Source organism: Aplosporella prunicola (genome assembly GCF_010093885.1).
Source record: "Aplosporella prunicola CBS 121167 unplaced genomic scaffold K452scaffold_26, whole genome shotgun sequence".
Taxonomy (NCBI): Eukaryota; Fungi; Ascomycota; class Dothideomycetes; order Botryosphaeriales; family Aplosporellaceae; genus Aplosporella; species Aplosporella prunicola.
This window is the reverse complement of record NW_022983554.1, coordinates 422,576-436,579: the sequence shown is the minus strand read 5'-3', so window position 1 is coordinate 436,579 and position 14,004 is coordinate 422,576. Positions and strand designations below refer to the sequence as shown.

General features: G+C 53.3%; 3 protein-coding genes across 3 annotated transcripts; 1 reads left to right on the top strand and 2 right to left on the bottom strand.

Moving 5' to 3' along the window:
• Window positions 1-457: 457 nt before the first annotated feature.
• On the bottom strand, window positions 458-1,787 carry K452DRAFT_339648 (uncharacterized protein; the record flags this gene model as incomplete). The annotated part of the gene is made up of 3 exons (XM_033545319.1): window positions 1,242-1,787; window positions 934-1,171; window positions 458-876 (listed from the first exon to the last, which is right to left on the bottom strand). Exons 1-3 carry the CDS (start codon window positions 1,566-1,568, stop codon window positions 458-460), a joined length of 984 nt encoding a protein of 327 aa, XP_033393670.1. The 5' UTR covers window positions 1,569-1,787.
• A 2,937-nt stretch (window positions 1,788-4,724) lies between these two features.
• K452DRAFT_257162 (uncharacterized protein) lies at window positions 4,725-7,474 on the top strand. Its single transcript, XM_033538425.1, has 2 exons — window positions 4,725-6,187; window positions 6,236-7,474. The coding sequence occupies exons 1-2, from the start codon at window positions 4,961-4,963 to the stop codon at window positions 7,373-7,375; spliced, it is 2,367 nt and encodes a 788-aa protein (XP_033393669.1). The 5' UTR covers window positions 4,725-4,960; the 3' UTR covers window positions 7,376-7,474.
• Window positions 7,475-8,782: 1,308 nt separating this feature from the next.
• K452DRAFT_97392 (uncharacterized protein) lies at window positions 8,783-9,693 on the bottom strand. The gene has a single exon (XM_033547377.1). The coding sequence runs from the start codon at window positions 9,266-9,268 to the stop codon at window positions 9,005-9,007; it is 264 nt and encodes an 87-aa protein (XP_033393668.1). The 5' UTR covers window positions 9,269-9,693; the 3' UTR covers window positions 8,783-9,004.
• Between the last annotated feature and the right edge of the window lie 4,311 nt (window positions 9,694-14,004).

Below are 14,004 nucleotides of genomic sequence, written 5' to 3'. Positions count from 1 at the left end.
CTCCATGCGGCTCAAAGCATACCACGAGCCCCATCTATTTGTGCCGACACAAAGCATGGCTGAAGGCGATCCGAATTCCCCAGCGTCGGTACATCCAGGTCCTCGGCGGCGGTTGGCAGGGCTGCACGCGCGCCGTATGGCCACGTCTCGGTTTGATGCTACGTCGTCAGGTACGCATGGAATGCAATCTGTTAAACACGCATTGTGCTTCCCGCTAGTCACCGCAGCGACGCAGTCGGTGGATGGAGAGAGCCTAATGGCCAATCGAAACACGCCGATCAAAAGGGTCTTGACAGGTGTTTATGCGTGATCAGGGGCTCTTTGCCACAAAATTATACAATTTTAACATGGAGAGCTGACCGGTCGTCCGCTCTACTGTTTTCGGCGGCCTGACTGAAGTCTAAACGTTCTTGCCGCTCACAAATTGAACTGCTTCACAAGTGGGGGGATAATCGTGTTAGCTGAAGCTGAGCCCACTTTGCAGGCGGGCTTCGAGCGCCTCCTTTTTCTCCTCGAGGGTGCGAGCGCTCATGTGTCGAACTTTCAGCGCCTCGACTGGCTCACCGCAAATGTGGTTCCATAGGAAGATGAGCTGCAGCTGCTCCTCGGCCAATGAGCCCTCTTCGTACCGACCTCTCGCTTTACATGCGTCGCTCAAACTCTGTATTGCCGCATCGAACTGGCCTAAACCAATCAAACTCATACCACGCCAATAGAGGCAACGGCTGACCAAGGGTTCATATCCCAACTCGCATGCGATTTCAGCGGCAGCCTCGGCGAGCTCGTACGCGTGGCCAAAATATGAGTTGGTATGTAACCTTCGTGAGCAGGCTAGTTTGATCCCGACACTAAGCTCCCGCACTTGGTCGCCCAATCCTACTCCTAGAGTCATCATATGACTTCGGTTTTCAGGTGTACGGTTTCGTGACTTACCCTCGTATAGAAACGGCTGGTTCGCTATCTCTCCTCGCACAGCGCTGTCTGTCCTTTCATACACTGGCTCGTTGATCTTCTTACGCCCGGGAAAGAGTGCAACGCGCAACTTGTTCATGTGCAGCGATGACGCGGGCTCTGCGACCATTTTGTTTGGGAGAGGGCTGGGTCCGTATTCTTCTTCCACCACTTTCGTGGACTCGACATGCATGTGCGCGAACAGACTGGCTAATCCTTCCTGCAGTCAAGGCTTTCAGTCAGGCTTTGCATTCGATATCTGGACTGGCTACTACCTGCTTGTGCCTCACCATGGAAATTCCGTAGGTGCCCTCTTTTCCCAAGAATCCTCTATGCGGCCTGATTCCAGTTCCACCGCCATCGCCACCGACCAGACCGCGAATATATGACGCAGCAGGGTTGTCGCCCCTGTTACTCGTCGAAAGCAGTCTTACATTCAAATCCTGCTGACACGCCGCTGTTTGCTGCAAAGTGGAACCGTGAAATTGCGTGTGATCTGTGTCTTGTAAGTTCGGAGTGATGTCGGCATCGCTGCAGTTCGACGACACCGCGTGCTCGGCGGTTATCAGCGGCGTCGTCATGCTGGGTTGATTCGTTGGCTCAACTATCCATCCCATAAAGTCGTCGGTTGAAGGGTAATGGCGGGTGGGAAGGTGTTTGTGTGCCGTCCCGCATAGGTTCTTTGTTCGACCGACTTAAGCCGGATGCGGCGAAACCTCAATGCTGTCGCAAACCATCGCGATCGACGTGTCTTGGTAGCCTGCCGACTGGGACAGCCAGCCTTATCTAGGCGATGCAAGACAAAGATGCGAGGGGTGACAGAGACGGAACAAATCCCCACCCAGTACTGGCAACTCCAAGACAACGAAGTCTCACACAATCGAAAACCACGGAAAGTCGCAGAAGCTACAGCCTCTTTGACGCTGCTGCCCGTATTTTCCTTTGTTTGTCCCGACAATCCAGTACCAACTATCTCTGTGTGTGCTCGGTTGCTCGCCCAACGGCTCATGCGTGGAGCATATGGCGGTAACGCGACCTGCGCTGCACTGCACTATGCTGCGAGATATTTAACGCGCAGTCACGGGCCTGCGCGCGGCAGCCTCCCCCGGCAGTTGGCCGGGAGTAGGACAAGGTACGATGGTGAACGTCCCGCCTCCTCGAGCCGAAAAGACGTTAGCGCGTTTCGGGACTGCAGCTCTGCGCGCACGCAACTGGGGATGGTGGAATAAGAAAATCGAAAATGCATGGGTATTCAACTTCTAATAAGATTTGCCCGGCCACCGAGCCTCGCGAGCCTCAACGATATTCTCATCTTTACCATTTGCGCCTCTCAATGGCTCGTCAAATCACCGCCCGACCCCATGCCGACTCGGGCAAACATCCGCGAATCAAGAAAAACTCGGACCGCCGTGAGACGGTAAACGACTTAGCGCCGGACAGAGCCGACCACCACCGCTCACCGGCCGTGGTCATCGTCAAGCCGGCACATGCCGTCAACGGCACAAAGAGGAAGAGGAAGCAAACCGAAGACTCTGGGTCAGTGTACCAGCCTTCACCCGCGCGTTCCCGCCCAGACAAAAAACCGAAGAATGTTAAAAAGGAAAAGACGAGTAACGTAATCTCAAAAAACCACGATACCCTCATGGAATCCATCTTTATCGCAGCGAACAACCACTTCAACTTGAACAGTACAGAAAAACTCCGGGAATTTGAGGACTCGATGGTGTACGAACATGCTCTGGAAGACCTCCGTCGCCGGAAAGGGCTTGGCGTGTCCCTCCCCGCCGTTACCAATTACATGCGTAACGCGATTGATGCGCATAGGTCTTCCTCTTCGCGGGGGTCCAAGCTGGCGAGGATTGCCGAATGGTCTGACCGCCTTGAACTTTTGGCCGCACAAGTCTCCAGTTCCAAAACGTTTCGAAGCAAGACGGCTGACGCCTCGCCTGCAAAGGGGAAGCGACGCCGCCTTGAAAAGCCCGATGCCAATGTCTCGACTAAAAAGGCGGATGATCCTGGCAAATTGCGAAGGTCGATTTCACATCGACCAAGGTTGGAACGAAAAGGGAAGCTCGAAGCGACCAGAGAAATCAAGAAGATGAGGGAAGAAGAACTCCGATGGCGTATACAAGACGATTTGGAAGATCAGGAGAAGTGTACACAGGAAGCACTGGGTATCATACCGACCATTGAGGGCGAGCAAAACCCGAACGAGGACACACCACATGCTGAGTCGGGCGACTACTGCATCGAAGCTGCAACTGGAGCCAGGAAGACGCACTCCAAGCCTAAAAGGTTTCCATCAACCATCCCAGACAGTGAAGAACCGGACCTGGATTCAGGTTCGGACGACTTACAGGCAGACGAGCAAAGTCAGCAAAGAAGCACTTCAATCCCGCACGGTAACAATTCAACGAACTGTACCGGGCATGAACTGCTCGCTGCCCCCACTGCCTCAAAGCCAAACCCTCCGGAGGTTATTGTTCTAGACGACTCTGACTCGCCTGAACAAACCGATTACACCTCGGTTTCTAAAAGCCCTTCTAAGCGCCCAAAGAAAAAACCCCGAAAGAACAAAAAGAACCACAAACAAGCATGTGCTCCTCCTCCACCGCCGCCGCCGCCACCACCCCAAGAAAACTCCCATGTTGCCACACCCAACTCGGCGACTACAAGCCGCCCGGCTGGACGCTGCACGGTGATAGACGAGACCCAGGGTGGAAGGCCTGTGCGAGAGCACGGCACAGGAAACCATTGTCACCAAGCAGCGCAAGATCCTGCTCGAAACAAAGATGTTGAATCCGGGCCAAGGCAGCGGCAACCACGGCGATCGAGGTCAAGGCGCGGCTCGCGCGCAGCCGGACAACAGGCAGAGGAAAGACAGGAGCATGTGCCTGAGCTGACTAGAGGTGCGGGAGATACGACGCGACGCTCACCCCGGCCGCAAACAATACCAGAAGACCGCGTACCCAGTGGCGCAATCATCGGATTGAGAGACTTGAGGAAGCGCGACAAGAAGAAAGCGTTCGACCTCCTCAATAGGTTCACCAGAATTCAGGCCGGCTACGGCAATGAGCAAGCCATTTTCGAAGCGGTGAGCAAAAAGTTTCGGACAGCACGTGGGGAGAGACTCTCGGCTTCAAACATTCAGACGTTGGCTCATACACAGAGCATTCCCATTACCGGCAGGGACAGGCGTGGCAATAACGGAGACGTCCAGTTGTTGAGTTGCTCCATCCAAGCCTACAACAACACTGTGAGAAATATCCAAGAAGGGGCGCTGGACCGCAAAACCCTACAGCGCCTCGGTCTGAGCAGGAGCACTTGGCAGGATGAGCTTAAGAGAATCAAAGATGGCATTGCGGATAGCCAGCAGGAACGCGCCCAGGACCGTCAAATTGTGACCGAGGAATTATCCGTGATAGGTACCAGGCTCCAGAGGATAGAGTCTTGCTTGGAAAAGATCTCGGGTGGGGGTGGCTTCGCGCGAAGGGCTTCGTGACCTTCATCTCGCAGTTCCCGAAAAGCAATGGCGCGCGGTCAGGGTCACGGGATCGGAGCGCGTCACGTGGGCGACGGAGCTGGCGGGGCAAACCCATCCAATTGCGTCCGCGGGGGAACCCTGGGTTCGATGAATTGGAGGCTTGGATGCTTGCGGGCGCGGCGGGTCATGGAGGCGCCGGTTGGGGGAGATGACGCGTCGGCGACTAGCGGGACGATCTCCCGGGACGCGACTGCCCTCTCGCCTCTCACCACCACCATCGCGCCTGCCTCGCGCCGTCGCACAAAACGGCGGCGCCTCCCACTCTTATGCGTCGACTCCTCCGGGGCCCGCGCCCGCATCTGTCACGGGGCCCTGTCGCCGCCGATAACGATTGACCTCGTCCGTGGTTGCTTTTGCGGGCATTTCCGCTTCCGCGACCCCTTCCACACCGCTCGCGCCCGCGTCCACGTCTCTCGCGCCGCCTCGCTGCTCCCGCTCCCCACCCCTCAAGCCCTCGCCCTCGCCATGAAGTCCGTTCTCGTCGTCGGCGCCGGCCCGGCCGGCCTCGTGGCCGCGAAGACTCTCCTGCACTCGTTTCCCCCGGACACCTTTTGCGTCAAGGTCCTCGACCGCAACGCCCGCGTCGGCGGCATGTGGGCCGTCGAGAGGGGCGAGCACGGCGGCAGGGTCAGCCCCGACATGCGCGTTAACGGTTCGCGCTTCACCGTCCACTTCTCCGACTTCTCGTACGAATCGGCCGGCGTCGGCGAAGACCCGCTGCCCATGTTCCCGCGCGCGTGGCAGGTCGGCCGCTACCTGCGAGCCTACGCCGACAAGTACATTCCCGCCGACGCGTTCCAGCTCGAGGCCCGCGTCACTAGCGCCGAGCGCGTCAACTACCGCGGCCGCGACGTGTGGAAGGTTGAGTGGAATGGCCCTCCGGAGCCTGGCTACCCTCCGCCGAAGAAAACAAAGTTTCCCAAATCCAAACAACCCACCGCCGAGGAAATCGTATATTTGCTGAAATCGTCCGGCACTACCTACCAGGGTTTTTTCGATTTTCTCATCGTCGCCACCGGTTTCTTTCATGCGCCACGCCCGTTGCGTCTAAAACCGCAGAACGGGAGCCCTCCGTTTCGCGCCAAACAGCAACATAGCTCGCAATTTCGGAGTGTAGATGACCTGCTGGGTGACCGTTACAAAGACAAAAATGGCACGATAGTGGTGGTGGGTGGCGGCATGTCGGGAGTCGAGGCGGCGTCAACGGCAGCTCTTCAGATATCGGATGATCAGCACTCTCCTTCCGCCCCTTCCGTGACCAAGATCCGCAAAGTTTATCATGTCACGTTGCGACCATTTTACGTCCTTCCGCGCTACGTCCCTCCGCAACCACCGGATCAGAACACGTTCGATCCTGCTCCGTTCTTCGCTCCGCTAGACTTAAGGATGTATGACCTGAGCCGCTGGCCTGAAGGCCCTATATTCCCAATGAACGGACGAGTCCCGCCGGGACGTGCCGCGCTAGGTCATCAATACCTTCAATCCGTGCTGGGTGATAATCAAGATGACTTGGGTTCTTCGGCGCTGACGCAGTCGGGTAGGGAGATGGAGAAGCCCGCCTTTGTCGGTATCAGCGACAACTATGTTGAGTTTGTTCGCCAAGGAATCATAGTTCCGATTCGCGGGAGAGCGACCGCCCTGGAAACAGATGCACTCTCAGGCTGCTCCGTGAACGTGGTGTCTGGAACAAAGGTGAGCTCGTCATGGCCTTCGTGGCAGTCAAGGTGCTGACGTCTATAGACGACGAGGATAATGAATGTCCTTGGAGTAATCCACGGCACGGGGTTTACGCCTCGCGATTCCGTGAAATGGCTGGCCAAGGACGTTCGCCAGGCCATGGAGTGCGAAGAAACATGCCATAGAATGCCTCTCCTGTTGAATCGCCATTGCATATGTCATGACAACTACCCGTCGCTAGGTTTTGTGGGCTTCTACGAAGGACCATGGTGGGGGGTGATGGAGATGCAAGCTCGCCTCATTGCCCAAAGATGGAGCGCCATGGATGACGATCGTCGCGTAGGTCCAGGTCCCTCATCTCATAAAGCTGATCCATTCAGAGCGGACTCCCGCTCGAGGTCCGAGTTAGAGATTGCTGAGATGCGAGAGCTAAGGAATGCCATGATGCAGAAGCTTGACGACGTGCCGCAGTTCTGGATGGGCGACTACGTCGGTTTGATGGAGGGTTTCGCCCGCGAACTGGGCATCCAGCGCAGTGATGAGGGCTTCATGGGCGAACACTGCGGCCCCTGCACGCCTGGACGCTACCCCGACCTCGCTGCGAATGAGAAGGAAGTCCAGAGAAACATGAGCGACCTACACAGCACGCTCGATGCCCTTACTAACGGCACGATGTTTGTCGCACCCGCAGCATTTCGTGCCTTGCAGGGTGAGTGGGAGCTGCAACGCACTCTGAAAAGCAAGCTGCCGAAGCTACCGACTAGTACGTTAAGAGGGACGGCGCATTTCCATGCCCGCTTCCCGACGCATCCAGATTTTGAAGGGGAGTACCTTTATGTAGAGAGTTTGGATCTCGAAGTCGAAGATGGCGCTGGAGGACAAACGCGGCTGCCGGCCTCTCGGAGCTACATTTATCGCTACTCTCTACCGCTGGACCGATTGTCAGTGTGGTTTGTGAAGGCCGACGGGAAGAGCGCTGATCGTCTTTTCTACGAGATGAAGTTTGCGTCACGAACTGATGAGATGGAAGAACGCGGCTATGGATGGATTGCGAACGGACGCCACGAGTGCGACGAGAACGAATATGAGGCGAGGTGCGAATTTCGGTTCAAGGGCGTCGGTCTCGAGACGTTCGGGGTAAGGTACGACGTGCGTGGGCTGCAGAGGACATACTCCAGCGAGAATCAGTACGTGAGAATGTGAATTTGTAGCATGTATGCGCTTTAAAATCGTCTTATGTCCAAGGCTTATTTATGTAGCTAAACAAGGAACAATCCATAGGAATGCATGTTTCCCCTCCCCCATCTCGTTTCACAATGGATCGTTATGAGCATTTCTCAAGAGCGACGTCGTGTGAATATGCCACGTGACTGTCAGTTCGATGGTGCGGCGGCGGCGCCTTCCCTTTTCGTGCCCCGACCTTGGTTCTGGTGTCGAATCTCCGTTTTCCTCTCTCTCTTGACAGACTTTCACCTTGATCTCTACTCCCTCCGGCCAAACACTTCAACCGATCAGCATTGAGTCCTTTCTTTCTCTCTTTCGGCCTCACGGCCCTCGCACGCGGCACTGCGACACGTTGCAGTCGGGGTCCGGGCTACCACCAGTCGCTGTCACACTCCCGCCTGACGCTCCACTCCACGATTCCAACGCTCCTGCGATCTTCAATGTCTCCGATCATCCTGGATTACGGCTCAACATCCCTGGATCTCCACTTGACTCTTCGCGCCTCACGAATCAACAACATACCCACGAACTCGTCCTCTCTTAGCGCCCATCACAATGGTCCGAAAGATCGTCTGCAGACGCTGCCTTCAGGAAAACTGTGAGCGCGGCAGGGCTTGTGCCGAGCGCTGTCGTGCTGCCGCAGCCTATCGGAAAGCCAAGACAGCCCGGCTGTCTCCTTTCCATCATTCACCACAGCCTCCACAGACTGTCCAACACACACCTCGAGGCAGAAGGGAACGCTACAACCAGCGCTCCTAGGGACCAAAATCCGGTACCAAACGAACCGGCACAGCCAACCTACTTACCCTCCCAACTTACACCAGGCCGCAGGCCTTGGTTTTTGCGCTGTAACGAGAAAACAAACTAGCTTTTCCCCCGGCCTAGAGGGAAAATTTTTCGGTGTTCCATGCCAAGAATAAATCCTCACCCCCGGACTACCCGGAACAATAACCTAGAGGCTGATCCTAATATCTACCCAGCTAATCTCAAGATGGAAACCCGCCCCCCTGATATCCGGGAGGACTCCTTCACGCCCCCCCTAACTCGCTCAAGGATTATCCTATCCTCCCTAATCCTAAAGGACGAGGATACGGACATAGAACAAGAAATAAACCCGACCCAGCCCTAGTTTATAGGGGAAGACCCGCCAATAGAAACGACTCCTACCCCAGAGACCATCCGTCGAAACGGGAAATCCCCAACGGTTATCCCCACCCCTATCTACGGCAAGCGCTAGCGGGAGAACATATTCGCCTTCCTAGCTACGCCAGATAAAAACATTAAAAGGACCCGCTATCCTAGCAGCCTTCCCGCTCCTAAAACGTCTACTGAATGGCTCCAAGCCTCCCTAGACTGCCTTCTAAAGGCAGCCAACGCGGAACAAGATACCGACAAAATAGAAAGCCTCCTCGGCCTTCTCTCTATCTTTAGAGACTACACGAAGACCGGAAAAATAGACTGTTCTAAGTCTATTCTTGCTACGAAAGTAAAAGCCCTTGAAAATACCTCCCGAGTACTCCAGACAAACGTACGGAAACTAGGAACGCCCCCTCCTATAATCACCCCGGCCCTACCTAGCCAAAACCCCACCTATAGAAACCCCCAAAGCTACGCCTCCGCAGCTACAAGGAACCTCCCTTCAGACCAAACCGGATTCAATCTTGTTACCAATAGGAAAAAACCCGGAACTACCTCTCCGCCCGCTCCTAAGCCTACTCTCAAAGAACACCAAATCTCTTTTTCTAACCCAGGATTAGACAAGTTCTTTAGCCTACTCGACACAAGAACTAGGCTGAATAAAGCCTTCGAAACAGCTAGATACCGGGGGAAAACCGTTATCTCAGGCGTTCGTCTCTCCCAAAATAATAACATTATTATAACGGGAAACTACGGATTCCCTGCGTCTTTTCTACTAGATAAGATCGATATAATCTAGAAAATCTTCCCGCAATGCCAGGCTAAAATAAACGAAACCTGGTATAAAGCGGCGATCTACGGCGTTCCTACCCAGGAACTAAACGATCTCGATATCTTAGACTTTATAAAGACTAAGATCTCTACCTTCTCGAATGGACTTCAAACCGTAGGCAAACCCTACTAGCTAACTTCTAAACAGAAGAGAGAAAACCAGCTTGCAGGATCTATTGCGGTAGCTTTCCGCACCGAAAAAGACCGCAAACTAGCTATCTCCCAGCGCCTATATATAGCAGGAGTTAGCTGCAGAGTCGAAAACCTCCTCTATACCTAGAGACCAACTCTGCAGGGAGGTCATTATACAACTTCTTTTCGACAAAAGGGATCGCTACTAACAGCGCTCCCACGACCCTAAAAGTACCTCTATTCGACGCAGAACCTCCAGCTTACCTCTCCTACCGAGGTGCACCAGGCCGCAGGCCTTGGTTGTTACGCAGTAGCAGGAATTTTCCCCTGGATCCGGCTCTACACTGCGGGAAAAAACTTTTAGTGTTCTTCGCCAAGAACCGCACAGACTCCTCTTAGCACCTAGCACCGCTCTTCTAAGTCCACCCATATATCTTATACCCGGAGATTGCCCCCACCCTCCTCTATATGGCATCTCGCCGTCTAGGGACCCGAGAGGGAACCCCCCTAACTACGCTACCCCGTCCAAGAATTATCCTCTCCTCACCTATCCTAGAGGAAGATACGGATATTGAATAGGGAAAAACCCTAACTCAGCCGTCCTTTCTCCAGGACGATATAATGGATACCTCCTCTATAATAGAGGAGCCACAAACCCTAGAGGTTCTAAACTCCCCGGCATCTACCCCTACCGGCCTCCGTAAAAGAACTAGGGATACTAACTCCCCACCGCCTCTAACTACTACCCTCCCGAAGCGTATCCGCTTCCCCGTCTCCCTCTCCCAGGCAACCCCGTCCTCTGTAAGGAACTTAGAAACGAGGGACTGGTCCTCAAGCAATGCGATGTTGTTGCGGGTCACGTGGGTGCCAAGCCCTTTACCGAAGGAGGCCACGCACAAGGATAAATAGCTGCCCCAGGAGCAAAGGGCGCTGGGGCAGGAAATAGTTTATACACCAATTCAAGTGCGACCCTGGTGCGGACTGACTGCGTACAACCTACGTTTCCTAGTAACCTAGTGATTGCCCGTCGGCCAACTCTTACATTCTATTTCCTCCCTTTCCGACGGCTCGATCAACATGGTTACCCGATCCCAATCACGACAAACCGGCGGTCCGGAGCAAGAACAGACGAATCCTACCGGTCCCGCTATAGCGCCGCATTTAGCGCCTAGAGAAGATTTTGCCCCCGACCCTGAAACGTTTCGATAGGTTCTAGCCAGGCTACAGGAACTCGAACAGCAACAGCGCGAACTAGCCCAAGATAGCGAACGACGTATGCGACCCGCGGAAGAAGAATTGGAACCACCGATACGCACACGTAAAAGGAGCGAGGAAAGAAGCGAGGAAGAAGATCGGTTCATACGCGCACCCGTAGCGTACTCGAACCGCACTCGCAGTCTATTTAGTACCCGTAGTAATTCACCCCAACTAAGAGTTGAGGGACCAGGTAACTACTTTGGCAAGTCTGTGCAGGAGCATAGCGAATTCATCTATGCTTGCGAAGCACTCTTCGAGCTGCAGCCTCGCACGTTCCGACGTGAACGTAAGAAAGTGGTATATGCTTCTACCAAGCTAAAGGGCAATGCGCAGGCGAACTATAGGCGATTCACGCGCGCTGTCCCTGGCGACAGGGATGCCATCACCTGGGAGATGTTTAAGGAACACCTCCTTGACCAAGTTCGTGACCCAGTCAACAGAGCAAGCGAATTTAAACATAAGTGGTTTACTGCGAAGCAGCGCGACCATCAGTCTGCGGCCGCGTTCGCAAATTATCTTGACTCATTGGAAGACGAGTTACCAGGCGGAAGGCCTGATGAAACCATGCGACGCGGCGCATTTTTGCAGAAACTAACTGACCGCCTTCGTAAAGAAGTATTGCGTATGCAGATAATCCCTGAAACAAGGGAAGGCCTAGTAGCGCTTGCAACGCGAATCGAAGGCAATACGCACTCTCAGCGCAGCAGCGAGAGAAAAGAAAAAGGGGAAATCCCTAAGAAAAGCAAGTCCTTTAGAAACAAAGACTTCAAGTCATACCGTGATCGTGTTCAACCCCATAGGAATGGCCGTGGTATAGGGCCAGCACCCATATCGCAGGCTTCCCGCAGCTTCAGCGATATTGTTTGTTTCAACTGCGGAGAACAGGGGCACATGAAGAACAAATGTCCACAGGACAATAAGGGGAAGAGACCCCAGGCCAATTTGGCTACCGTTCAACTCGGGAACGAGACAAATAGGAAAGCCGAACGCATTACACTTGACGTAAGCATGCGAGCCGCAGGGAAAACCTACCCTACTAAGGCCCTCCTTGATTCTGGAGCAGCCATGAACTTTATATCCCATGACTTCTTGAAAAGAAACAAACTCGTGGCAGTATAGACACCGGCCCCAAGGGCATATACGGTGGATAGCTATAAAGTACCAACCTATGGTATTGTTACATACGCAGTTAGCGTATGCGATTCATATGGGAACCGCGCCGACAACACATCCGTCTTTTATATAGCTGAAATCGCCGGTTACGATATTATCTTAGGATATCCATGGCTCCGCGCCTATAATCCCACTGTTAACTGGCGTGAGGGAACAGCCCAACTAAATAACTCCCCAACCGAGAACGCTACCATCGAGGAAGTCACTCAGGCGTTACAAGAAGGAGCTACTATTTACGCGGCATACCCGATGGCCAACGCAGGCGAGACGCCTGCGGCCCGTTTTAAGAAACTCAACTAGCATCAAACTCAAGATAAACCCAAGCATCAAATTCCGGCAGAATACTCTGAATTCGCCGATGTTTTCGATACGGCGCAGGAGGAAGATTAAGAAAATTACTAGAAGCTTCTCCGCCTCTAAATGAGACACTTCTCCCCTTTAACTTTCCTCCCTGGAAACAAGAAACCCCATACGAAGTACGAATCTCCCGCCTCTCTAAGGAAGATAAAGCCAAGGAACACTCCTCCTTTATTAGGAACCCCCCCCCCCCCCCCGGAACTTATCCCTATCTATACCGACGCTAGCTTATTCCCGCACCCTAAAAGTACGGGAATCGGCCTCGGAATCACTATAGTAAAGGACCTTAGCCTCCCGGGGGAAATCCTTCAAAAAGTTCACAATCTAGGACCAAATCAGCTAGTTTATAATGGCGAGCTCGAAGCAATCACTCAAGCTCTAGAACTCGCCGTTAAAAACCAGTACCGATTAAAGGATATAAGAGTCTATGCGGATAATCAGGCCGCCCTCTTAAGGCTAAAAACCCCCTCCGATAACCCTGGACAGGCCTGCCAAATACGAGCTATCAGGGCAGCTAATATCCTCATAGATTACGGAAACTCCATCACCCTTGAATGGGTCCCTGGACACACCGGAATACACGGGAACGAGGAAGCAGACTACCTTGCAAAACACGCTACTAGAATCCCTCCTAGCACCTCCAACACTAGCCTAGCATTTTACGAAATGCAGGCACGGCAGGAGAGCATCTCAGAGTGGAAATCGAACGCGGATAAATAAGCTCTCAAGGCGTCTACCTCCTCCTACCTTAAGCTATTTAACTGGACAATAAAGGCACGATTTAAAGCTCTCTCCTACGAGAGAGAAATACTATCAGCTCTTTACCAGCTAAAGATAGGACACGGATACTTTAAGTTCTACCTATTCCGGTTTAATCACTCCGATTCGGATCTCTGTTCCTGCGGTCCCTCTAGACAAACCCTACGGCATCTCCTACTTAGCTGCTCTCTCTATAACCGCGAACGGAGAAAACTAAAAGATTCCCTTGAAACTAATACTCCTAGTCTACAATAAGCCCTATATACCGAACAAGGAATTTAAGCTACGCTAGAATTCCTTAAAACCACTAGGATCGCTACACGGAAATGGCGCCTACTCGACCTTCCTGAAGAGGAGTAATAATACTAAATTTCCGACCTATTCCTTAAGCGTTTTACTTCTATCCCACCTAGTTATTTCTTTTCTTTCTTTCCTATTTTATCCGGCTTAGATCTAACCGTTCCTTGCCCTACCCTAGACTATAGCCTCGCTACTTTCTCGCCTGTTTTATATATTCCTATATAGAACCGTCTGTTATAGTTTCTAACTGCACATAGACGTTAAACAAATCAATCAATCAATCAATCAAACCGAATCGAGGAACCCAAGGGAGTCCGACGAAAAGAGATCCAATCAAGAATCGGCCAAGACTACCAGCAAAACAAAGCGACCAGCCAGTATATCCATCTAGCAGCACCGCACCTAGTGCACCGTCTTAGTACGGCCGCTAGCCTAGGTCTTCTCAACACTAACTCCAACTCTCTAAACCAAAAATTTTCAACCTAGAGGCCCGAGCGCCGGCTTGGCGAATGCAGTGTAACCATGCGACCTAGAAAGGAACCCCAGACGCCCAGGGGTCGGCGAAACTCAAGTCCGACATCCCCGGTCGCTCCGAAACCTATTCGAACCCAATCAGAAGTCCCGGCTAGAAGGGGCCGCCGCCGAATCAATTCAACCGGCAT

Excerpts from the sequence above, each read along its gene's own strand:
- K452DRAFT_97392 (XM_033547377.1), bottom strand. The coding sequence starts at position 9,268 with ATGTTATTATTTTGGGAGAGACGAACGCCTGAGATAACGGTTTTCCCC.
- K452DRAFT_257162 (XM_033538425.1), top strand. The coding sequence starts at position 4,961 with ATGAAGTCCGTTCTCGTCGTCGGCGCCGGCCCGGCCGGCCTCGTGGCC. Across the intron at positions 6,188-6,235 it reads ACGTGGTGTCTGGAACAAAG|ACGACGAGGATAATGAATGT; the intron begins GTGAGCTCGTCA and ends TGACGTCTATAG.